The 26,658-nt window shown below is 44.9% G+C and overlaps 1 protein-coding gene across 2 annotated transcripts in view; it reads right to left on the bottom strand.

Annotated features, from left to right (window-relative positions):
* Positions 1 to 13,771, bottom strand: part of PINX1 (PIN2 (TERF1) interacting telomerase inhibitor 1) — a 66,551-nt gene extending 52,780 nt beyond the window's left edge. The window contains exons 1-6 of one of the 2 annotated variants that reach the window (XM_082306423.1): positions 13,745 to 13,771; positions 8,514 to 8,623; positions 8,061 to 8,147; positions 6,118 to 6,210; positions 5,300 to 5,378; positions 1,561 to 1,653 (exon numbers count right to left, since the gene is read on the bottom strand). In XM_082306423.1, the coding sequence (XP_082162549.1) occupies positions 1,561 to 1,653; positions 5,300 to 5,378; positions 6,118 to 6,210; positions 8,061 to 8,147; positions 8,514 to 8,623; positions 13,745 to 13,763 (481 nt within the window). In that variant the 5' untranslated portion in view covers positions 13,764 to 13,771. The remainder of the gene's footprint in view (positions 1 to 1,560; positions 1,654 to 5,299; positions 5,379 to 6,117; positions 6,211 to 8,060; positions 8,148 to 8,513; positions 8,624 to 13,744) is intronic. The other variant, XM_082306424.1, reaches the window with a different exon arrangement.
* Between the last annotated feature and the right edge of the window lie 12,887 nt (positions 13,772 to 26,658).

Below are 26,658 nucleotides of genomic sequence, written 5' to 3'. Positions count from 1 at the left end.
GCTCCTCCTCTCATCCGATGCTTTCTTTCCACGCCTTCCACCCACCAAAACATATCCCCCCTCTTTTTCCATTTTCTAGTAGAAAACCAACTCAGCTGACAGTCCAAATCTTTTGCAGCATCACAGTGGAACAGCTACTAGAAAAGCAACTGAAATCACTGTCTTAATCTCATATTGGTGTGTATTTCCCAGATCCAAGTGTGGCTGCTAAGGCTATGTCTGATGCCTACATTCCTCCAGCAGCGAGGCTACAAAACAGCACCAGAAACGGAAGCTGCATTTTCTATCGTTGCTGCTCCCTTCTCCCGCTTTTGTGTGAGCTCGTCTTGTTTAGTCTAAAAGGAAGCAGGATCGGACTTGAACAACAAGGGCCACAACAATATTAGCCTTTTTCAAATAACTTTTCCTCTTTCCCTGAAAAAGGACAATTTCCCTGTTTTAGACCACGGAGGGTACAATCAAACAGGGGCCTACCTTACAGAAGCACTGCCGCCAAACAAATAAGGGACATTGTTCATATGAAAGCCTTGCTCCATATTTTACATGCTCAAAAGACATTTCTTTTTTTCTCTATATTTAGTAAAAGGTTAAATCCAAATCAAAATAAATCCTCTTTGCTACTACCTCAAACAGGCCACAGCCTCTGTACTGGCAAGCCCTGAACCAATTTAATTGTTTAATGTCATAAAATGGCAGGGTCACGTTAACATGTTTGACTTCTAGGCTGAATTATTTAATCAAAAAACCCAAACCCCAATACCAGAATTTGGCCTCTATTCAGATGTCCAATACTTCTGTTTTAGCAGAGGCGTTTGTTATCAGAAAACATTACACAGAGTTTTAAGTACAATGAATTAGCCACTTGTGGAAACCGATCCTATCCATACGCTGAAACACATATATACACACACCACGTGCACACGCGTGTGTGAAAGGGGAACCCAACCAACAGAGAAATAGAGCAAGGGATCGAACAATGGTCGAGAGCCAAAAGCAGGGATGGCTGAAATAATGCCATCACTCTAAGAAAGAGAGAAATTACTAAACTCCATGAGTTCTTGATATAGTTTTTGTGGCCACCAACCACTGTCCTAATTTATCCTATAAAGCATCTGATCGATGTAAGAGGGCTTTCCTCTTCCTGCATTCAGGTTTAATCTGATCACTGATCTTATCCACATGATCTCTTAGCAGGGGTTATTGGAGATTCCAGAGGATAGCGTGGTACAGATGCTCAAGTAACTCCGTTATCACCTTTGCTTCCCCCTCCCATCCCCTGCCCATGCACAGATCACTCAGAATATTCACTGCTCCTTTATTCGGCTGATGGTTCCTTCAGACAGAAATTATTTTATTCAACAATATCAGCCTGAAGCCATACCAAATTGTCCAAAATAAAGAGGAAGAGCGTATTATAGCTTTAAGTAACTTGCTGCACGGGGTATTTCTAAACCAAGATTTTACTTGCCAAATTTAGACCCCAGAAGGCAACAGATCACCTTGACACGGGCTTTTTTCTGATCTTGGCTAGAGCTTATGAAACAACAAAATTCCTCTTACCTTTTGCAAACTTCATATAATGGACACGTTTCTTGGAAGATTTGGATTTTTCTTCGAGACTGAATGTCTTCTTCTGGTTATTCGCTGAGGACTCTTAAAAAAAAAAAAAAAAAAAAAACAAAAACCAAACAGGTTCCAACCCTATTAGAGGCACTCAACCACCAAATTCAAACATCAGTGTATTTAACTTTCTCTCTCAAAACCAAGTCTCAACAACATATCACCATGTATTACTGACGGAAGCACGATAAGTTTTGTCCGAGACATGTTACTGCTTGATTTTTTTTGCCACATACCCTTCCCTTCCCATTTCCAATCTAATGTAATTTGAAAAGGCAGATACAGGTACTCCAGGTCAAAGGCAAAGTCTAATCTAACACTATTTCTACGGTAAGAAAAGAATAATAGGTCAGGGTTTGTTGTGCTGTTTGTTAGAAAATATCTCCAGTGCCAGAGTCTGAGAAAGATGTAAGAAATAGTACAAAATAAAATACTGAATGTGACTGGGTAGAAAGTAAAAGGGGAAAAAAAAAAATATCACACAGACAGGCTTTCCACTTCTAACACTACACGAAGTGCCTCTATCTGGACACAGTCTGATACATCTGTGTAAGGGAATTAAACGGTGGCAGAGCTTTTCTGTCCCTGAGGCCAGCTAGAACAAATTGCCACATTCATATTATTTAATTTTCCCAGCTTCCAGAAGAGGGGCTGCATCTAAACCGTCCACTGGGAATGGTCTCTGGGGTTGGCTAAGTCCCAAATTCACTCAGGAGCTGCTTGTGAGAATATTACCTTGTACAGGTTAAAATCATGTGAAGCATTAGTCTAACTATTTAACAGTAGAGATAGCAAGTTCCTGTGCTGCGAAGGGTTATTTTACTGGTACAGACGTACTCTGCATCCACAGAGCCTGTTAATTTAAAAGAAATTCTTAGAAGGAGGTAACCTGCTGTCTGGTTAATAACTACTTTATTGGTCCTGTCCTGGAAAGAAATAGGCACCACAGGATTCTCTGCTCTGTAACTCTAGAAAAGGCTACTCTGGTGAGATGTTTTTTGTCTCCCAGTGGTAACTGGGATGGGTAGGGAAATCAACCCATACCGTGAGGGCCAAGTTGAGTCACCTTTTTCATACGATCCCACCCCTGAAAGCTCTGCAGACCAAGCTTTTCTGACATTGGAATTACAGCCCTTCACTGCTTGACAGGAAGCACCACCTGATAATAGAGTCATTGACCTAAAAATGAAATCCGCAGCCTGCAGTGGGAGAGCGGACTACCAGAAAGAAGTCTGAGGTCTACTCTTCCATTTACACACTAAGCCCTAATGAGAAGAGGAAGGCCTAGCAAACCCAGTTTTAGACAGAGTCAACTTGAAAATCCTCAATAAAAAGGGTCTGTGGGGAAAGTAAGCATCACAACCAGACCAGAGATGAGGCACTTTGAGTCTGCTCTCCGATCCACTTGTACCGAAGGAAACCTTACACAGCAAAGGATTTCCACAAGGCTTCCTCCTCCACTTTATTCTTACAGTGAAAGGGGCAGCAGCACCGCCTTGTGCCTTCAAGGAGGAATTTCACTACTGAAACATGCTGGCGCTTGCAATGGACAGGTAGGTACTTCCCTGTGTCTTCTAGTGACTGCTAAATCCTCTGACAAACTGTGCAAGCACTGCAGGAGCATTCACGTGCTTTTTAAAGCAATTTAGTCATGGCAATAAAGCCACATGTCATTTCTATAGCAAATATGATACAGATGAATATTCTAAAGACACGGCCAGCATGTTGTAGCCTCATTTTACGAATGGGAAACGGATGCAGTCATCATCACTCAGTATCCCAGCAAAAGAGCCAGGAATCAAAACTCCTCACTAGGTGATCAGATAGAAAAAAAAGAAAAGAAAGCTAAAACTATGTACATCAAGAGTATTTGAATGTTGGCATACTAACCACCACGGGACCCTTCCTTCCCGATCTCTAATTGCAATCCCAACTCTGGCAACTACACCAGTTATTTAAGAACAATGAAGTTTTTCAGCTGACTTTTAATGCAATTTGAAACTGGATGATGGCCAATAATGTAACATTTGGTCCTGTAGCACAGCTGCAGGCAGAGTTATCTGAATGAGTTTTGCCAGCTTAAACAATTGCCAAAAAACCAAGTTTCAGAGCAATGCTTGCAGTCTGCAAATCACCAAACGTGATTCTGACTGGGAATTTTCGACGTGCACCCAGATTTGTCCTCAGTGATTGAAGACTCTTGTCCCAGCTCCTAACAAGATCAAGGAAAAATAACTGAGTAAAGCAGGGAGAAATATGGTTTTCAGGGCCCACTTTGCATAAGTACGGATGACCCAGGGAATACTGCACAGATTTAGGAACAAGAGAGCCTTGCTCAATGAACCTGCCTCTGTGCTGACTCACTGTGTCCTTGGGCAAGTCATTTCAGCTCTCTGCTCATCAGCTTGCAGATTTCCCACCAGTTACACCTAACCGATCTTCCCATGGTTCAAGTTGGAACTTGGGTAGGATGTAGTTATAAAGGTAGAAAGGAACTTTTGGAATTTCCCTGTGATATGCTATTCTACCTCTTGAGGACTTTAACTACAGCATCTAGCACTGTGTGGCCTCAGACTACGATCAGAGGGTTCGAATGCACAAGGATAACTTACACAGGAATTAAAACAACTGCATCAGGTTCAGAATTTTAATCCTAGTTCTCTAAGATTAGAAACCAAATTTGACCCTTCTTGCTAACTGACTTTCCTCCTCTTTCTACCTTTCCTCTCCTAGAAAACCTTCTGTGCTCAAATGTTAAGAATGAATGAATGAACAGCTGCTAAATTCACTAAGCTGGCAATTCTGCCACTAGCAGCACGTGGACAGACCGCCGTGTCCAAACAGAAGCCCTTGGTTTTACAACACTCCACGGAGAGTTGTTTAGATATATGATCAGAGTTTAAACTTGAGTCTAACTAAAGCAGAGATGATAAACCAATTGATGTGTACAATTTTTTCTGTAAGCTCACACCCACTAGTTTTGCATAACTTCATTTTTACAAACCAAGGTCAAACTGTACAAAGCTTTTAAAAATTAAAAGACTATAAATAGCCCTTCGGGGAAAGCTGTGTAGTTTCCCCACTTGTGTGCTCTACATCAGGGCTACAAAAATCACATTATACCACACTCAAAAGAGAGATGCATAACTCTGAGTCAAAAGCTAAGAAGCAGCTCTCTGAGGACAGGAAAAGTCGGTATTTAAGAAACCAGCAGCGCGTGGAAGCCAGGTGTGACAGTTCATTAGTAAAAGGAAGGCAAACGCATTGCAATGATGAGTGATTGTGTTGTGAGCCTTCATACTGGCTCTGGTTGCTTTATAAAGAAACAAGCGCTGCTGTAGTACATACCAGCAAAAGGTCCCCCATGTTGTGGTCCTGGATAAAATAAGTTCAAAATTTTATGTTTGCTTTCCCCAACAAAAAGCCTTTAATAGAGGCCTGACTGAGAGCAAAACCAATCCACCGAGATCTACACATCCAGGCAGACAAACTTGAGCATGGTCATGGATGGCAACACGTCCTTCAGCTCCTACTGATTTTGGGGGAGAAGGAGGAGTTGTCAAGCTCAGCAAGGAGACTATCAGCAGCCCAAAGGACCGGGCCTCAGCTAGCCTTTTAAGACAAAGAATGGAAACTCTGCTAAGCTTCCAGCATCTGATTGAGAAAAGCATGAACCTACCTGTTTCACCCTGTCCGTGGCAATCATTCAGTTCAGCCAGAAGCTTGTTGAAGTCATCCTGATGAGCAATCCAGTTGTCCTGTAAATATCACCCACGTGAATACAAGGCAAAAGTTTTCAGAACTAACAGAAGTTTTGCTGAAACAGATATTAAGACTGCACTCTAAGAAGTAACTTAATTGTACATACTCAGTCTTTGTTGGTGGAAGGGACCCTCAGAAGCCCCACAGGTGGCAATGCTAACTAAGCTCACAACAGTCACTCCAAAGCGCAGAAATGATAAGGGTTGTGTTTGTAAGTCCCTAAACAATACCGAGCTGTTGTCGGCTCTGCGTGTCCCCCGTCTGCGCAAGATGTTTTCAAAAGTAGGCAGGAAATACTAGTGTGACTTTTTCCAGCAACAAAGTTACTTAAGATGTTAACTATGAGACAAGCACCTTTAGGATCACATTTTGCTCTGCCTCTGTAGCTGAACTCCAGTCAGAAAGGTGGCTGTATCAGAAAGAGGGACAGAAGGCATAAAGCTAAGCTGGGCAGAAGACACGGGGAGAAAGCAACTATTTCAGTGTTTTGCTTGGAAGCAAAAAAATCTCTGGACAGCCTGCTCGGAGAATTCACTGTTACCTTTCCAAGCAGGTACTTACTCCTAAAACACCCAACAAAGCAGAACGAAACTCCAGACCAAGAGTTTCTGCAGAGACATTCGCATAGGTACATGCTGCCACCATATGTGACAACAGATTTCACTAACGTCCCATTACAAAGATTGTGCCTTAGCTGAAATGGGAGCCATTTCCTTACCTGGGTCTAGTGCTCACCTCGTAATTGATGGTTGCTCCTAACCCCAGCAAGTTGTTTTTCACCTGAACCTTGATATGTTCTGTATTTCCTTGTTCCTGAGCCCCAAGACCCTAATGAGGATTTAAGGGTAAAAATGTAAGGATTTTACAGCAGTGACTAAGCAACTAGAGCTTTCGTACTGTAAGACAGTTTGCAATGAAATACAGCAAGAAACCACAGCTTACTATTTATTTCCTTGCCTGTAACTGAATTCATTCACAGGCATTAGCACGCATGAGATATTAAGCTTTTTTTAATTTACTACTTAAGCCTCCAGCAAAGTATTATAAACACTAAAATAGCAACAACATTAAGTAGTTGGGTGATTAATCAGGAAGCCACCTGACATTCCTAGGCAAGTCTAAAGTGTTTACAATTTTAAAACAAGACACTACATAAAAAGAACATGCCTCTCACCAAAAATACCTCTGTCATTGGGAAGGCAGCTGCGTGACGGCTGTAAGGCAGATGCCACGTAGAATGTACAACACAGAACAAAGTTATATGGGAGGGAAGCGGTGCAGGGAGATAGCAGGACCATTAAGAACTTCTTTCACCTCATTCACACTCATAATTTGACGAAAATATTTGAGTAAACAAACGTTGGCGTTGCCTATCCTAAAAGCCATAATCATTCAAATCTGGGAAGCAATCTTTAGGCCCAGCACTATCTTTCTTAATTGTACAATCAGGGGGAAAAAAAAAAAAGACAAAGCATTTGGTTTAAAACTTTATTCCTGGTACCTACTCACTTTTTCCCTAATCTGTCACCAGCAACAAATCATCAGCTAAGTGTATGGCTGTAATAAACATGTTTGTGGTGGAGCAGTGGAGAGAAGCCCTGTGGATAGATCCTGGGCATATCTAATATTTGAAGCAATGAGGCATATTTGAAAAAGGCTGTTGCTATTACAAATCCAGTAGAGTTTATTTGGCCAGTGGGGTGAAAAATTTACCTTGAAACTTCCGCTAACCAAAAGTATGGAAGCAAGCAGGACACGTGGCTACACATCCTGCCATGACCCAATTCCAATACAACTAATAACAGGACTAGTGTAAGCAGCTTAATTTCCCTGCACAGATGGGCTTTTGCCCATTAATTTGATCAAGCTAAGGTTCCATTTGTCTGAGTTTGTAGTGGAATGGAGACATAAATCCTTCTTGTACAGCTATAAGTGTTGCAAAGGGAGATCCAGTAGCTCAAGTAGGAAACTTATTGTCGTGAAGATGACGTGGGGGTGTGACTGACAGAAAACAACACGAGGCCTTCCTTTCACACCTTGACACAAACAGCGTTCACAATGGCAAAGGTGTTACCTGTGGCCAGAGAAGCTGGCTGCCTAAGATACAATCAGAACATTTAACAGCATTTTTTCTACTCCGGTTTACATATCTATTTTAATCTTAGACACATAAAACACCTATACATAAAATTTATATAAAAAGACAAGCTCCATACTCTTTAACAGTCTGTCTAAAGCCTAGTGAAACCCATGCTGGTTCCTTGACTTCAGCAGCCTTTGAATCAGGTACCACTGCTTGTTCATGAAATTAGAGGCAGTTAGAAGCCAGATTTATATGTGCTAGCTGTAAGCCAACTGAGGCCACTGTAGGCTACACTGAGAAATCCAACAGTAGGCTTATTTTTCTAAGTTTTAATGCATTCACAGAATTCAGAACGGTCCTAATTTTATGCCTCTTAAAAACCAGGCTGGGAGGGGAAACCTAGAAGAATTAAACAAATATCGTGGGGGGTTTGCATGCATTCGTTTCATTAACACGCTGACATGCAGGCCCAAATCTCAGCTTTGCTGAGGCACCTTTCTGGAAGTTAAACTGCTTTTAAGAGGCAGCTGAGATGTCTGCAGCTCTCTGTACTGACCTAGAGATTATTCTTAGCACCAGAAAGCAGTCACCTCACCCCACACAGGTACAGGCCGGAGCTGGGAAGGAATACAGCCCACGTAACGCTGCATTTTGGCCATTCAAGGAACAGATCAGAAGTACCCTTTAAAAACAGGTAAAAGATTAAAGCAGGTCCTGGAGTTGCTTTAAACAGTACCAAAAGCCAGAGAGAGAACTGAGGGCACAAAGGCAACTTAAACCCTTCAACCATCACCCGATTTAATGTGCCAACTCCTGCTCTTACTTGGGGACATTACCTTGTCAAAGAGAGGGGAGAAAAACTGGAAAGCAAGACAGGCACCAGTGAGTACCTTCGTAACAAACTGTAAAAATCTAACACTGCTCAAATTCTCTGTGCACTTAAGAGAATAAATCAAACAGAAGGAATGTGGCTGGTTTAATCACTGAGATCGAGAGTCCCCCAGCAGTCTGCCACCCTTCAGCTAGACAACTCTCCTTTAGATCATACCTTTCCTTTGGACCAGCCCATCTTTTCCAGCATCTTCTGGCCAAATTTAGATTCATCTTTACTCCAAGCACTATTTCGTGGATCCACAGACCACTTCTGCCTTCTACGGGCTAGAGCAGGAAGGAAAAATTCAAACAGGTTCTATTTACATTTCTACAGTGTTTTTAGTATTTTATCAATTCAGGAAAAGCTCTTCGTTGCACAAAACCCATAACTTACACCAGACTAAGCGCGTTTTGGGGGGTTAATTTTACTAAACCTTATATTGCAAAAAAAGGCCAGTGAAAATGTTAATTATCAATGTGAAGAATGCCAAAGTAAAATTGCAATGGAAGCTGTAGTCCCTAAGGATGGGCTGCAATTCAGGGAAGGCTTTAAGGATTACCATTTAGGTGTACAGGCCTAAATTCCGTATTTATTCCAACTTTGTTTTATATCTGGCTTCAACATGAAACCTACAGGGGATGAGATTTCAGTGCTGGCTTTCTAATTTCTGGATAATATCCACTGGCCAGTCTTCGCTTTAACCAGAACATAGAAGTTTCAATATTTGCCTTCATAACAAAAGCCAAGTCAAAAATCAAACATGAGGGACCAGAGAAACTGAATTACAGAACACAAACCAGGGGGATTTCAGCTTTTGGATTTGCCACAAAACGGTTTATTCAGAAACTGAAAAGTCACTGAAAATTATTGCAGGTGTTAAGAGATCCAAACGAAAATCAAGGCTCCTTTGTCCTATGCAGGCTACTAAAGAAACTACAGTCCCCCAGGCCCACATGTGTGCGCTTGCCTCTACCATCAGGAATAGCTTCATTGAAATCAAGGAAGAAAAGCTAGCACAGTTAACCAGTCACTTTAAGCGTGCACCTAAACATACGCAGGAAGACAACCTAAATAAACAAGACAAGCAAAGAATGGGAGACAGGAAGATTACAAACTTCATTAAACACGATGGGAAATGGTGGATCAAAAATGACCGACCAACCCAAGGCCATACAAAGTCAGTGAGAAGCCAAGTCCACTGAGACGCTTTCAACATAATCAGGAAGTCACCTTTCCCTAAAATGCAACACTTAGGATTTGGGCCAGAGGGACAGAATACCATAGGGATGTTTAACTCAATTTTTGCCTGGTTTTGTTTCATTCTTAAAGAAGAACTAATACTGTCAGAATGCATGATGGCGGCTTTTTTTTTTAACATGCTTCCAAAGCTTTGAAACTCAAAATAGGTGCTGCGTGGCAGCCCCATAAAAAGTAATAGCCTGATAAAGAATTTCATAAAACCCCAAACAGTCCATAAAAAAGATTTTATAGTAGGTTAAATGACTGAGTACTGTGAGAGGAATCCACACAGCACTCACTTGGCTCACTTCTCTACAGGAAAACAACAAGTTATTTCCAGCAGGCAGCCTTCAGAGAAGCATCTACTACAAGCCCTGCCTGTGCTGCTAACAAAACCTGGTTAAGTGCCACCGTGGACTGCGATTTTAAATGTGCCCAAGCAAATTAGGGTTCCCTCCCGCCCCGCTGAGAACAAAAACTCTGGCTCCTTTAGCGACATGGCTCACTTCACTCATTTATTGCGGTGTTTGAAACATTGACCTAGGAATTGGGGACAATTAACATGCTTTGCCATCTTCCCTTATCCAAGATGCAAATGATCTTTAAGGACCCCAAGTTTCCAGTGGTTTGTGGGGGGGAAAGAATTAAAAAAACCATCAAACTGGCAGCAAAAGCTAAGTCCTATTAAAACAGGGAACACCTTGGCTGTTGCTTTTGTCCATAGCTGACAGTGAAACAAACAACATAAAAGGAAAGATGATAAAAAGAAGCAATTTATTAGAGGTTATGCCGCCCAGCCGAGGAGCAGCCCTCCTTTTCAATCATATTTCTTAATCTGCCCTTTGTTTAAAATCTCTCAATTAACATCAACTTCCCCTCACTCAGTCACCAAAACCTAACTGTTCAATGTCTTTATTTAAATCTAACTATAACAATATTTTAAGTATGCCCACATTCTGTAACTAGTTCGCCAGGTGGTGACTTTGCAAATCCCAAGAAATTAAATTCAGTGCAATTCTTATAGTTGTAAAGCCACCGTATGTATCTAAGGATTTGTCTACACAGTAGAGGTAATCCATGTCAACTGAATGTGTGAATTTAAATTAACGTCCAAATTGAGTTGTTTGATGTAGTTCAACTAATCCACTTTAAAAGTTAATTTCTATTAATTTTCCTGAATATCTCTCTGTAGAGAAGCCCTAAGATGTTTTACTCCCAGGAGGACCTTGGTAACAAAACACAAAGGCACCTAATACAGAGATTTCTCAAGCATTAAATTTTAAGAGACCTTCCCTTTTCCAGCACTTTTAATCCAAGTATTTCAAACCTCATAACTACCATTATGAGATTAATCCTCACATTTCTGCCAGGTTATCACACTCTTATTTTCAAGTATGGTAAGCTAGACACAGGAAAATAAAGCAACTTGCTTACATCTTTAGAGAACTATTTAAGAAAGCCAGGAACAACTTCATGCCACATACAGCAACCACAAAATCATCTCTCTTCTCCAAACAAACAACAAAAAAGACTGTTTAGTCAACAATTTATCAGAAATGTTTGTCCACTGATAACTTGAGAGAGAGAAAGGAAACAACATACTATCTTCCAGCTAAAAAAATTCAGCTCAGAAGTTAACACCAATCTTCCGGGCTGCTCATAAAATCATGCTAGAGATCGTAATGCAACTCTGGGCAAGCAGCACCATCCAGTGGAGAAAAGTGTAATTTCTTTAGATACTTGTTCACTCAGATACCCTACAATTTGAAAAAGATCAATCACTAAACCCTTTTACCAAAACTAATTCTGTGCATTATGGAGCATGTGTTTAACTATCATTTCTGGAAGTTCCCCATCAGTTCCCATCCAAACCCCTGCTGTGTGCCCATATACGGTGATAACACGGAAAATAATAAACAGGTTAAATTTCTCCAGCAAATGGAAAAATATACTGCCCACAGAATGGATTTTATTTTTAATCCAAGCTATGAAACCCATTATTGACATATATATTTTTTCCTGATAAGCACCAATAAGATAGACAGTTAATCATAGTTTATCGAAAGTTAAAAAGAGTTAAAAATAAATGAAAAATAAAAGCTAACTTTTTGGCCATTTCTGCAATTGATACAGGTTTTAAAATTCTACACAACAAAACACTACACAAGCATAGAATGATCGAGTTTGTCCTTTCTCAGTTTAGTTCACAGCACCACAAAAGGTGGAAGGACTTCTCAAGATCATCTACTTCAACCCCCTGCTTAAGCAGGTTGTCCAGCACCACGTCCAGTCTCGTTTTGAGTATCTCCACAGACTGATACTCCACAGCCTCCCTGAGCAATTTGGTCCAGTGTTTGGCCACCCACGCAGTAAAAAAAACCATGGAATTTCTTGTGTTTCCATTTGCACTCACTGCTTCTTGTCCTGTCACTGGGTACCACTGGGAAGTTACTTTAAGTCCCTGAAAGGCATGTGCTTTCGCAGCTGTAGGAAAACTAAGAATCCCTCCACACACACACTTTTTCAGGATGAATATTAGTAAGAGCATCAGAACTTGATCCGGAATTGCAAACAAAAATGCATGTGTGTAACATGGCTTCACAATTATAACTGCAGCTGAAGGTGATGAACAAAGGCATAGACCTCTGCAAAGGTGGCTCTCAGCAACTAGATTCACTTTTTAAGGCATTTGATTTTAGAATTCCCTACATACAGAAGCTGTATTAACACATTGGCTCACATTGCCCAGAGAGGTGGGAGATGCTCCATCCCTGGGAACATTCAAGGCCAGGCTGGACGGGGCTCTGAGCACCCTGGTCTGGTTGAAGATGTTCCTGCCCATTGCAGGGGGGATGAACTGGATGGGCTTTAAAGGTCCCTTCCATCCCAAACCATTCTGTGATTCTATGATTTTTGATAATTGCAGTGTCCAATTTAAATAATTAACAAATTCTAAAAAAAGAGGTACCAACAAAGTTTGCATCTAAAATAATTAGAAAATTACCTATGTAAATGCAATTTTGTTTTCCTCAGTTCACACCTGTATTTTCCACTGGAAATCATATTTTCTAATTAGTCATTATACTTAAATCCATCTTTCCTGCAGTCAAGCAAACAAATCTATTAGACCCTGTGCTCTCATGTTAAGGGTGTCCTGACACCAATAAGCTCACCGAAACCACCTAAGGACATTAAGAATACTCAGACAGAAGCATATTAGTGCTGTTACATAAAAATCCACAGTTGAGAAATTTAGTCTTTTTACTTATATACAAATTTACATTTACTATAAAAGGCTACTTTACAGGAATGCATCTGTAACTTGGAAGAGAAAGCAGCAAAAGTTATTAGTTCCCACTTTGGCCAGCCCCAAGAGAGTTCTGTTTCCTGAAGAGCTTTACCCGAGAAAGAGCTATCAGTCAGGATATTCATCCAATGTTTTAATCAATTCTTTTGGATATGGGGAACCTAACTCCTCAATCACCTCAGAGGTAAGAGTGAAGCTCGGTTTGATTCCAATATCAGGAACAGGTAAAACAAAGTTATCAGGCTGCATTTAATAAAACCTTCAGAAATAATTCACTCAGCAACACCCTTACACAAAAGGCAGAAGACAACCACATGGCCTTGCCCCGAGCTCTCCCCGTGAGTTCAGTGGATTTACTTGCCTCTTCTGAAGCACCTGCCTAAAATCCCTGACATCCCACCCTCACCTTCCCCAAGCCAGAATTTAGCTGACCTCCGAAGTTCCCTGTACAGACAAGAGGGCGAGGTAAGCGCAAATGCTAACCCTGGCTTTGATCAAAAGGCCAATACCTACATACACATGGCTCCGCTGAGCCCTGCCCGGCTGCCACGCCGCAGCCGGCACCCCAGCACAGCCCCGGCCCCAAGGCTGCAGGGTATCCGCCCTCTCACACACCGCCGCAGAGACGGCACCGAGCCGCTGAAAGGAAATACCGGCCCTAAGGGCGTCTGAGAGAGAGGCCGGGGGGCCAGCGTCCAGCCCGCCGCCCTGGGGAGGGACAGCGCGGCCTCCGCCCCATCAGCGAGCGCGGTGGGGAGGGTGTAGGGCAGGGCCCAGGCCGCCCCCCTGGATAAGGGCTCTTCCCCCGACACCCCGAGCGCCGCCGGCGCGGTCCCTCCCCGCGGGGAATGGCACTCACGCTCCGCCAGCATCGCCATCTTGGGGACCTCCCTTCTCCCCGGCGCGTGGAGAGGGAAGGCCACGGTGACCCTACTCTGGGGGGGGCTTTTATGACCTCGGACGCAGACAAAGGAGGCGAAAGAAATGCCTGATTAAAAAGTCGAGAAAGAAGCGAGCGCAGCGGCCACCCTAGTGGAAACAGAGCGTGTGAGCCTGCTAAAATTCTACTAAAGATCTTAAAGACGTCTTGGATTGTAGATGCGCTGTTTTCGCGCGTTTCCCGGCCGATATTGCACAGGCACTTTTTCGGGCAGCCGAAGAGCGCGCGCGTGCGCTGAGGGGGCGGCAGCAGCCCCCGCCTCCACAGAGAGCGCGGGCCGTTGCAGGGCGCAGGCGGCGGCTTCTCCCCGGCGGTTCGGAGCCGCTAAAGCCGCTAAAACCGATACTAAAGCCGCTGCGAGTGGGTGGCGGGGCCCCTTAGGGTGTTTAACCGTCCCCACAGGTGGAGCTTGGGGTGTTTCACGGTGTCCACAGGCAGAGCCCGTTGTGAGGGGACTCTGGAAGGGGAATGGGACAAGCAGCGCTCGCTGAAGGCTCGGGTGTGTGGTTAAAAACAACGGGGCACGGGCAGTCTGAACTCTCCGGTGGGGGCACCTCACATGCCCTGTGCACCATCCTCTGCCCGGCCTCCTGGAATACAGCTGAACCTGGCACGATCGTGTCCCAGTATCGTATAACTAATTAAAGATACCCAACAGCAGTGGCTTGAGGCCTCCTCTAGGCAAACTACACCTTTATTCTCCTTTTCAAGATTTTTAAAGGTATTGTGATGAAGGCAGATCTTCCTGTAATACCAGCTCAGTGCTTCTTGCCTTACCCACCTTAGACGTGGAAAAAAATTGCTCTTTCCTTTCTGCAGCAGCATTTATGTGTTTGAAGACTGAACACAACCCCTCCTTCATGTTTACTTACTGAATCAAACCATGCCTATTTAGCAGCCTTTCCTTGCAGAGCATGTTTTCGAGCCCTTGATCATTCCTGCTTTCTGGTTTTCAGCCATTCTCCAGTTGTTTCTTCATTAGAGAGGTGGCACCCAAAACAGGACACGCGTAATGCTGCCGAGTTCTTCAAAGCACTTAACTGGAATTGTAGGCTCTGTCTCCTCTGGCTACGTTTTGCACCTGAGTGTAATGTTTTGTTCCCTAACCTCTCTATCCTTTTCAGAGAAGTGCTGCATAGGGGGTTTATTTTCTGTGTTTGTGCACTGTGCTAATCCTGTCTTTTGCCCTTACTGAATCAATCCTTACTTCTATTTTTCCATTTTGTTGTATCGTTATGAATTGCGGACCTTCGGGGTCTCTGCTGTCTCTTTCCCACCTGCAAGCGTCGTGAGTGTACTCTCTACCTTAAGTCAGGTCGTTAACGGGAGTATTGAGTCCGAGCAGGGTCAGAACAGGTTGCCCACAACTCTTCCTTCATCCATCCTTCCAGTTGGACGACAGCTGGATTACAGCTCCTCCAGTTCAGCTTTTCAAACTGCTTTGCCTCTGTGCGTTTTGATTTAGATTACATATCGCTGTTTGCTTACGCTGTGCAAGACAGTTTCTAAAGATTTTATGGACAAAGAAAACAGAAATGATAACTGTGTCTTTTCCTCTGTAAGACACATTCTGTCAGTCGGCAAAGTTAGACTGATACGATGGAGCTTGTTCTTGGCAAACCTATAAATTTACAAATAGCTTCTTGATGTTTTTCAGTAGTTTATATTCAGTTCCTATCCAGCTGGTCCTTTCGTAGTCTTCTAAGCCCACATCCAGCCATCAGAAATTCTCACAGCGCGTGTTCTCACCAGACTTTTTTTTGCCAGTTCTCTGTGTACTTTCAGGTCACGTTCATCAGGCTTGACTGACGTGAAAACAAATAAATACTTTCCAATCCTTCACTACCTGAGAGAGAGATCTTTTCCCTTTGCCTCTCTCATTAATTCTGTTAGCCACTTGATTGCATCTAATCCTTTTAGTGAAGACTGAATGGATGAATCACCCCCCCACCCGCCCCCACTGCTGTGTAGTGGATCAGCCTTGCTTTTGGTCTTTCTCTTACGCCTGCTGCGCTATATAAAGCTTTGCAACCACAGGGTTTCTCTCACTCAGTGCCTTGACTTCGTTCATTCTGTCTCTTACGCTCACGCTATATGTCTGTATGTGCTCTGCATAACGTGGCCTTACATCTACCTCTTGTGTCCTGGCTTGCAGCTGGGTGTTATGCACTGATGTGCTTATTAGTGTTAGGTTAAGGAATGACTGTCTTTTAATTCATACACCAGACTTCTAAGAGACTGCCTGGTAATTCTCTGAGCTTACTGAGGTCTACCTGAAATCTGTCAATTTTTTTGGCTCCTCTACTCCCCTGCCTTAGGAAGAGGAACGATCATTTGCACCTGGGAATAACCAGGTATGTGGCAGCTTTCAGGCTTTCGCTTAACGTTTTCTTCCAGGAAGAAATCCCTGGGGATCAGAATCAACCCGAGAAGATTGGGTTTTCTTTTTTCCTGTCCTAACAAAATTCATGTACAGCAGAGACTTGCTTGGACAGTCCAGGACAGCATCCACCTCGCCTCCCTTAACTGCGTATAAAGCAGGGCTGTAACCTGAATTCCTGCCCAACTTTCTTCTAACACAGAGGGAGTTTGGATCCCCAGCTGATTCCCTGGATAGCTCTAGGTGAATCCCATCAGCCCTGCTCTCGTCCTGAGGGAGGACAGGCCAGATGAACTCTCCTGTCAGCACCAGCTCTGTGATTCTGGTAGTTCTCAGTCTGACACCCCGCCTGCTTTCTAGTGCTCGCAGGTCACCCACCAGGATCCTCCTCCCCTTTCGCCACCACCCAGGGATTCTCAGCAGTGGCCACTCTTTGCTGTCGTCTGGATCTGAAATATCGGGTGATGTATCCTCCCCTCCACCATCCTTCTGCCTGTGTTTCCTCAACAACGTACTCCTCCTGGCAAATAGCCATTTCTGTGAATTGCCCCTCCGAGGTCTCTATTACATCAACTAAATTGTAGTGTCATCCATGCCTTAAGTGTTCGAATGGTCACTTACTTGTGTGAGCCATTTCACACCAGCCAAATTCTGCTTCCATTTTTGATTCTGGAGATGTGTAAGTTCTAGCTGAGAATCGAGTGTCATGTTTGATCACTCCAATAGGTAGCAGCATTACACACGTTTGAGTCAGCTTCGCTGTGCTATAAAGACATCACTGAAAGTGGAAGATTGGAAGTAATTATTTCTGTTAAAGGATGCCTTGAGGTTGAGATTTGGTTTTTGTTTGGTTTTGAAACTTAATATTCGACTGCATCAGAGCACTTCTCCTTCCAAAGCTGCGTTACTCCCCAGCTTGCAGAGAATCACAGCTCAAGACACAAATGAGATCATACCTGCTTTAATTATTGCTGACAGTATTTGCTTAACAGTAGGCTTGAGGTCAAGCTCCAAATTATTCTACACAGATGTAGACGCAGTTCTTGCAAATTAATAGTTTAAGGTGCTGATCCTAAAAACATTTACGTACATGAATGTGCACAGGGGCGGTGACATTAGGCAATACGCCCAAAAGGGGAAGGCTCCATCCAGGGGCAATTTTTGTATTTCACAGTTACATACCTGAGTAGAAGCTGGTGTCACAGGACAGAAAAACATATGTATGCGTATATATGTATGTTTGTATATATATTTTCTTCCAAGAGAAAGAACAGCTGATACGGGTGATTATAGCCCTCTAAGAAAATATCCTGAAATACTATTTCCAGTGGTTGAAGTCTTCTCTGAAAAGTAAAGCGATAAAGATACCTGGTGGGCATTACGTTCAGAGTTCTCCAGTGATTCCTCCCAAGGGTCGTACTTGAAAAGAAGTGTTTCCCAACAGCCAGCACTGCAAAGACCATTTAGGGCTCAGAGATTTGAGCAGGGTATTTTCCTCCTGGCACATCGTTATCGATCGCACGGTGGCTGCAGCCTGTGCTGTGCTCTCAGCGTCAGCTCCAGAGACCCCACTGGCTTTGGGGAATTCCTTTGATGCTGCTCGCAGGTTGAAGTGTCTGGATCTTAGGGAGAGATCCAGCTGGGATGAACAGAGCCAGCAACACAGAGAAATTGAAACGGCAGATAAACGGAGGAGGATTGCAAGCGCGTCTGAGCCTGATACTCACCTTGCTGGTACCGTTCCACCCAGGAGAGACCCGTGGAAGGGAGGAGGGAGAGAGTTCATTTCCCAGCTGATGAGCAGATCCTGTGCCCCGCAAAAGGGCAGCTACGAGTACCAGCGATGGGCTAATGCCACAGAGAGCTCTACACCAGCCTCTTGCTACCTGAGGACACTGGGATGGGATCCATGAACATGTTTCAACCCCCTTGGAGTTGATGGGGAGACAGGCGCTCGTGGATGGGGTTCAGGTCACCTAAGATGAGATGCCTGCAAGAGATGTCTAGATCTGAATGCATCGAGTTCAAATGGAGAAGAAACAGCATCAGTCAAAACACCCATTTTTCTCTCTTGATGCCCCATTCAAATGCTCCATCAACAAGGGAGATGTGAGGAGGGAGAGAAGAGGCAGCCAGGAGAAGAAAAAGTGGGAAAAAAGGAGGAGAAAAGCAAGTAAAGAAATAGGATGTGAGTCCTGGCTGTGCAACAGGTCATTTGTGAGGCAAATCAGCCTCTGTTGTGTGATAATGGCCTGAGGCCAGACTGGAAATGCTTATTGAGCAAGTCCTGGGAGAGGTGTGATGGAAGAGCTAGGGACAAGGACTGCCTGGAGACCTTAAAATGAAAAGACAGGTTTGATTTAGGACAATGATTCGAGAGAACACACGGATTAGAGGTGAGCTCTGGTATAAAGCTGTATTAGCGGAGCAGAGAAGCCGCCCATCAAGCGCCAGGCAGGGAGCAAGAGATTAACAACGTCTGACCCATGGAGCAAAAGATGTCAGAACGAGTGCCCGCAGCCAGGAGACGAAGGGTTCAAAGAACAGCTACTGGGGCAGGCGAGGAGCAGAAACGGGCTCAAGGCAAGGGGCTGATGTTCCTAGAAATGCTGCCAGCGAGGAGCTCAGCAGCGGTGTGCAGTGCCTGGCAGGGAACGCTGGAGGGAGTGTGGGCAGCAGGCAGAAATCCAGATAGTTTTCCTTCTATTCCATGAGCACAGTGTGATTTTTATTATTTTTGCTGTTGCTGTTGTTATTTCATCAGCCTGGGCTTTATGGGATGTGAGACTGAAGTCCTGTTGTAAGCAGTTTGTCATCCAACCAGAGAAAGGAGGTAGGGAGCAGATGAAAAGCCGGCAATGGTTTGTAGAGGGGGAAACTGAGGCACAGGCATGATGTGAAAGTCAAAGTGCTAACAGCTTGCATTTCTTATGCAGATACTTTAAAATATGAAGGAGTGCTAAAGAGTTGGATGCTACTGAGGAATTAGACTCACGTTGATGGGCACAGGGTGGAGTTTTTGGTTTTTTTTTTTTTGTTATGACTGATAAGAGTCAGAGCCAGCAGGCTTCAAGGGCAAGCTAGGGTGTAATCCACGGGTAGGGGGAAGATGAGGATCCCAACGACACGGACAGCAGCTCAGGGACATGGACAGCAGCTCAGGGCTGGTTGATTTGCGGACAGCCTTGGGCAGGTTGATTTGTGGAAAAGGACCTGGAGGGGTTGGTTGACAGCCGGCTGAATATGAGCCAGGAGTGTGCCCAGGTGGCCAAGAGGGCCAATGGCATCCTGGCTTGTGTCAGGAACGGTGTGGCCAGCAGGAGCAGGGCAGGGATGGTCCCCCTGCACTGGGCACTGGTGAGGCCGCCCCTCAAATGCTGTGCTCAGCGCTGGGCCCCGCACCCCAAGGCGGCCATGGAGGGGCTGGAGCGTGGCCAGAGCAGGGCAGCGAGGCTGGGGCAGGGGCTGGAGCACAAGGCTGGGGAGGAGCGGCTGGGGGAGCTGGCGGGGCTCAGCCTGGAGAAGAGGAGGCTGAGGGGAGCCCTCATCGCTCTCTGCAACGGCCTGAAAGGAGGCTGGAGCCGGGGGGGTCGGTCTCTGCTCCCCAGGAACAAGCGATGGGACGAGAGGGAACGGCCTCAAGCTGCGCCAGGGCAGGGTTGGGTTGGGTATTGGGAAAAACTTCTTCCCCCAAAGGGCTGTCAGGGCCTGGCCCAGGCTGCCCAGGGCAGGGGCTGAGTCCCCATCCCTGGAGGGATTTAAAAGCCGGGGAGACGTGGTGCTTGAGGACATGGTTTACTGGTGGACTTGGCTGGGTTGACGGTTGGACTCGATGATCTTAAGGGTCTTTTCCAACCTTAACGATTCTATGATTCCATGATTCTATTTAAAATAGATAGGGGGAGGCAGGGTCAGAAACTATTCAGGACCAGGCTGACCTGAGAAAAGATGAGATTGCGGTGGGGGCTGGAAACCAACACATGGAGAAGGACTGCAAGATCTACAAACTGGTCAAGAGTCTTTGCACAGATGCACCCTTGGAAACCGTCAGCTACAGATAAAATCAGCAGGAAAGGGTGGAACTGTCAGCAAACAGAGACTTTATAAATGCACTGCAGGAGATGTAAGAAGAGAACAGACTAGTCTGGGCCAGCTCGTAATGCAGATGAAATTGTAACAAACCCATAAGAAACGGTGTCAATAGACCAGAGGTTTTGCATGTTTCTTGTTTTAGTCTTCCCCCAAATCCTGAGTGAATATTCAGCACAATTTAACAGTGCAGGTTCGAGGGCAGGAAGAGAGGGCTGATGTGTCTACTTAGAGTTTTGTAGCTTGGGTAAAAGCTCAGCCCGGAAATTTTGAGAAATGTCATGAAACAGTCTTTGAATCGCTAATCATTATTGTGGGAGAAAGAGGACAGCGGTGGAGTCAGGGAATCATGGATGAGTTACCTTGACTCCAGTCCCTGGGAAAGCACTGCAGAAGTTCTTACATAATTGGTTCAATATTTGGCCACTGGAGGACAACAGAGTGATGAAAAACCACCTACGTGACTCACTGGGAAGAATTCTCAACAAACCAACCTAATTCTTGTCTCTGACCAGAAAGCTGGCTTTGGTGACTAAGGTTGCAAGATTTTTCATGTAGCCAAGAGCCACAGATGCACGGTGCCCACCTCAACGCTGAGGGCAGGGGGAACTTTGGGAGTCATTCACAGATGGGAGAGGAGTGGAGCTCCTCATGGTTCCCTGGCCCCGTGGTGGGATGACTCTGGTCTGAAGCCCCGGACATGTGATGAGGTCCCAGGGTGACATGGAGGTGTCAGATCCTGGCGGCTGACATCTTCCCACACCCAAGGACTTGGACAACCCAGCGGCCTTCACAGCAGTCCCAGCTTGCTGCTGATCATGCAACAAAGCTCCCATACGGGATTTGCTCTTGGCCTTTCCACAGACTATCTGCAACTCAAAACAACCCCAGGTTGAGCATTCCTAGGGAAAAAAATAGTCTTTAAAATGACTTTTAGCACCATCGCACATGCAGACTTACATTCCAGACAGCTTCCCCATAGCATGGGTGCACAATGTGTCTAGTTGGTACTCTGTGAACAACCTGGTGTGGGACAGACCATCTGTTGATGTACCATGCACAGAAGGGCTGCAAGCAGTGTGGAAGGCAGGATCAAAACTCAACCGATCACTTGAAGTGGAGGAATAGCCTGAAAAAAATGAGATAGCAAGCAGTAGGATAAGACTTGAACCTGGGAAATATCATGTGTAGGGAAACTGGGAACGACCAGAAGGCACCAGCACTTGGGGGAAATAAAAGAGGAAGGAGTAGAGCTAAAATGTAACTACATGAGAACCTATAGTAAAATGCTGGTTCAAAAGGACCAGTTTCTTTCTGGACCACATTATCTGTGATGAAAGGTGATAATTGCTCCTTGTCTCAGAGATGGAAAAGCCATAGCTGTAATACCATGCCCATGTCTGCCACTGTACTTAAGCAAATGAGGGATGAACCAGCTATGGAGCACAGAGGAGAGGAAGGGACGCAGCCAGACGATTAGAAAAGACAGTCTGAGGAAGAGCTTGGAGGAACTGGCCTTGTTTTGTCCAGAAATGACCAGAAATGAAACGCATACGGGAACTGCGGTGCAGGCTGCTAGGGATGAGGACGAGCAATTGGTTTCCTTGTCCACTGCCACCTGGATAAGCAGAAATCAACATAATTTAGCATGCTGGAGAACACGCAGGGTACCAGAACACCTGGGACTGGCTAAGGGATGGTGGGATTGTCATCTTTGATGGTCAAACTTGTCACAGATGGACCGTTTGACCTGATTGCAGCATGGGGAGAGGAGCTAGGTGGCTTCCCAATGGCTCCTCCAGTTCATCCAGTTCTCCATATCTATCACTTTAGGAATTAATTTAGGTAGCCCTCTCAGAACGCATCTTTCCTCAGGTCCTATGCAGTGTCTTAACCACAAAACCAGTCCTGTGCTATTTACTCTTCCATAAAGTGCAGTTTACTCTTCTGCAAATTAAAGTGTCCCATTTAATCTTATGAAACACTCACTTGCTTTGTTCAAAATGAGATGGGAAAGGAAAAAAAAAAAGGATTTCCTGCAGATGTTCATTCGGGTTTCAAAATTAATTGCCTTCCACCATCGTTGTGTTCATTTTCTGAGAAGCAGCTAGGCAGCAAATTTCATTTACACAGGACATTTGTTGCCAGCCAGGTTGCAGTGTTATTTACCACACACGTGAGATAAGAAGCAAATGATGCTTTTGCAGATACGAGAATCGCTCCTCTTGTCAGGAAGCAAGAAAAGGAGTAGGCGAGCAGCACATAAGCAATGCCAACGGCTCAGTTCAACAGGACCCACGAAAAATATTCGTGATGAAACTGCTGAAATAAAGCATTCCTGTCCCAGATATCAAATACTTCTGGATTTGCGAATGGTTGCAAGGAAAATTCATCACTTTCCGTGAGGAGGAGAAAATGCCAGGCCTGATAAGAGTGTGTTTGATATATTTTTCATGAGAAATTAGATACTGAGGAGTAGCCAAAATCCAGCAGCAGCAAACAGGGGTCAGCAGCAAAAAAAAGCAAATAGAGCTGCAACAGTTTTTAAACTGTTTTAATGCATCCAGTTTATAGCCTGTTTCATTCATTAGCCCTGGTTGTCTGGGAGGTTCTTGTGGCAGGATCGAGGTCACTTCTGAAGATTTCAGAACCACCATTGCTCCCAGTCTCAGCAGGGCTCAGCTTTGTAAACACAGCAAATTAGATTTAGGGCTTTTGAACAGAAATAAAGAGGGAAACCCACAAGGACATTGCTCACTTTTCAAAGCGTATCTGCACTTTCAAGGCTGACCCAGTACTGTCATTTCGGGGCTGTTTGAGCAACCACTGGAAAATAAAAGAGCACTAAAAATAGCCAACACAGGCTTATTAGCTCTTTAATTACACATTGGTTTTCCTTTCTTTCATCTACACTTGCAACTTTGACCTGTGATCTCACCACTGACATTGATTGGGGAATGTGAGGAGCTGCCTTGGGGTGGTGGACATCGGTATGATTCACTGCCAGTCCATCTTCTTATCCTTCCCTTTTCCACAGATTGGAAGAATGGGATCCCCCCCATGAAGCCATGGTAAGACAAGCATTGAGGAAAGGAAAATGCAGGGAAAACAGGGTGGGAAGTGTCAGTAATAGCCTCTGAAATGCTCAGAGCCTGTCCTGGTCCATGAAATCCAGCTGCGTCTTCAATAGGAGGCATGTGTTAAAGAAGCAACCATGAGTCCAGCTAAACAGACATCCATGAAGCTTAGGTTACAGCAGTGCCCATGTTACCAGGGACAACTCTAGTTTTAAATCCAGTTCAACAGGTATGGCTGAATAATGTATCCATAACATAAATATTCCATAATCCTGGACCACAGGATTGTCTACACAAAGGTGACCCTCTAGACTGGGCGAGGCAGAGGATGTGTGTAGGGTATTTCCTGCTACATCATTTAGACTTACTGACTGCACCGATCCCACTACACTAACCTGGGCTCAGGTTCTGGGAAGCTCTTGTCCCCACTGGTCAATTGTCAGCATGGTCCTTGGCCTGGCTTTGGCCCGGAACAACCAGCATTGATCTTCCCGAGCACAGTTGAAGAGTCAGCAAAAGCCAGGAATCATTCCCAAGAGCAACGTGGATGCAGCCGTCTTGTTTTGGACCAGTATATGATAGGGGTGGTGAAGTACTGAGATGTGCTGATCTTGCAACAGGCCTTCATCTGCTACTAGTTGGCTAGATCATGAGCAAGCTGAGCACCATGGCAGCCACAGGGGACGTGAGCTGCCTCTGGAGCAGCAAGAGGGACAGGCGTACCACCATTTGTCAATGTCACGAGGATTGTCCCCGAGGTTTGCAGCCTGGTTGGGCAGATCAGAGGGAAGAGAAGTGTGAGTTATGCCCATCAACCAAAGCAAGCAAGTGGCAGTGTCTTTTCTGCAGAGGGAGTCCTTCTCCTAAAAGTGTAGGAATGCACCTCCAGGCTCAGCTACCCAGGGACAAGTGAGTGTGAATAAACCAAGTGCTTCCCTGCCTGGGGAGGTTAGATCCAGCCTCATCGTTCCCATGTTGGGGAACCACTGGAGTTGCCTGAATCAAGACCTCTGTCAACCTACCAGCTTTTCCATTCGCAGCACCAACACAGGAGCCTCCTGTTTGCCACCTTTCCCTCCCGTATCTCAACGGCTTTTATGGTTGGACTCAATGATCTTAAAAGTCTTTTCCAACCTAAATGATTCTATGAAATGATTCTATGCTCCATTGTGGTACTCATTGCCGCAGGATTCTGCGGAAGGATACAGGGGCTGAAAAGGGGTCTGACACATTGCTGAAGGGCAGGTCCACCAGGTGCCATTAAACATAATGGTCCAGCTTCTACTTCCAGTTCAGGAATTCCTTAAAGATGTGATTATAGGAGACAAAGAGCTGTGCAAACCATAAAGATCACTCCAGACTTGCCATGCATCTTTTACACTTTCTCCCACACATCAGCTTTTGGCCACTGTCTCAGGCTGGGCTAGGTAGACCTTCAATTTTATTTAACATGGTCATTCTTCTTTTCAAATGTTACTGAATGCAGGTTAATGGTGCTTTTTGTGGAGCCCAAAGACAACAAACCAGTTGGTTTTCACAGCGTGTTTGGCTGCTCAGGTCCATGACTCTGCTCAGCCCACCCACAGATGCTCTGCCCCTGCTACGTACCTTGATGGAGTGGCAAGCTGGGCTACAACAGCGTCTCTGATCTACAACAGGAACAGTAAAACAAATGATGGAGTGATCTCACGTTCTTGCGGCTTCTCAAGGAGCCAGGAAACACTCAGTACACCACATTGTTCAGGACATTTCCATTTTGAACACTGCAAACTTTTTAATTTCCACATGCTCCTTGTCAAACAAGAGCTGTGCTGGAGCTTTCATTTGTTCACTCGTGGTAGAGTCAATGAGCCAGGGAATGTATCATGGCACGCTTATCCCACAGATGCATTCAAATCCACATCTAGCGCAAATGGCAGCACTAATAGTGCTTGTAAATACCATTGTTTACTTAGCATTCTCTGAAGCACTTGGGAAAGCGCTCTGCTTGAAAAGAAAATCTCCGTTTCAACTCAGCACTAGGCTCCCAGCTTGTTCTACAGAGAAAGAGAGATTTACAAACAGGTAAAATGCACACGCACACGTGATCAGATGTTTTGTTAAGTTGTAGGCAAGGAGTTGGAAAAATCAGAGTTTAATCTGCTGAGGTGTACCTCTAATAAGCCCTGGAATAGTGTCTACCTTCCCAGTGGTACTTAGACAGCAGGCACTGCCAGAGGTCAGGACAGCATCAGTGCTACCTAAGCCAGTCCTACTGAAGCATGTCTAACCCCTTCTTCATCTCCACTTTTGAATGCTGACCTCCCATCCAGATAACCTACCCAGTGCTGACTTAACCTACCAGGAGAAAGTTTCTCCAGGTGTCTCACCTCATGCTCCTTTTCAGCCTGAAGTCCATTTGTTCACTTTTTCCTTACTGGTTTGTTTTCTAGATTGTTTATCTTATCACGGGAGGATCTCTAAGCCAGTCTTGTGCCAGGCATTGTATAAACACAGTGATCTTCAATGGAACAATGATTTCATGGCCTGGCACTCTGTGAAGATGAAGATGCTAGGCACCTGGTCCCTGTCACTCTACTCTTATTTGCATGGTTTCAACCCAGACCAACTAGTCTTGGTTTCTAGACATGGTTTCAACCCAGGCCAACTAGCACTGAGCCAAACCATCCCCAGGTGCTACCGAGGAGTTAGCACAGGTCACGGGTCTGTCCCAACATGCAATTTGGGTATGGCCATATTGACCCTCTCCATGGGTCTATGGGCATATGTGCCTTAGCTCCTGTGAAAGAAGCTCCTTCCAAACCTTCCTATAGAACCAAAGACTGGGTAAGTCTCCAGAAAATTCACATTGAAAACCTGGTCTAGGTGGAGGCAACTGCTACCTACCTTGTGCTATAACGTGGCAGGAGTCCGCTCTGCAGGCAGATGAGGAACAGCACAAAAAGCAGTCAGGTTGTGGACTCAGCTGAAGTTGTCCTCTCCAGAAGTTGCTTGTTAGTAGCAAGCCAGGGAAAATTATTAAGGGAAGTGTTAAAAGGGAACTTGGCAGATTGATGAAAGGGAACAGGGACCCTGTTTTGTCAGAAGGATGTCCTGGGATGGGTATTAGGAGGAAAGATGTAATTGCTGTGTAAAGCAATTTCTTCACTTGTTTTTTCTCCACCCTGTTAGGCCTTTCCAGGATTGCTGCTCTGCTCTGGCCCTGGTGTGGCTTAAAACCCCTTGGAATTCTTCCCTTGGCATTTATTTCTGCCTGCCTTCCCACCCTCAAAGGTGTCCTGGCTTTT

Source organism: Platalea leucorodia, assembly GCF_965183815.1.
Source record: "Platalea leucorodia genome assembly, chromosome: 3".
Taxonomy (NCBI): domain Eukaryota; kingdom Metazoa; phylum Chordata; class Aves; order Pelecaniformes; family Threskiornithidae; genus Platalea; species Platalea leucorodia.
Note: the sequence above shows the minus strand (reverse complement) of the source record. Positions and strands in the feature narration are given on the sequence as shown.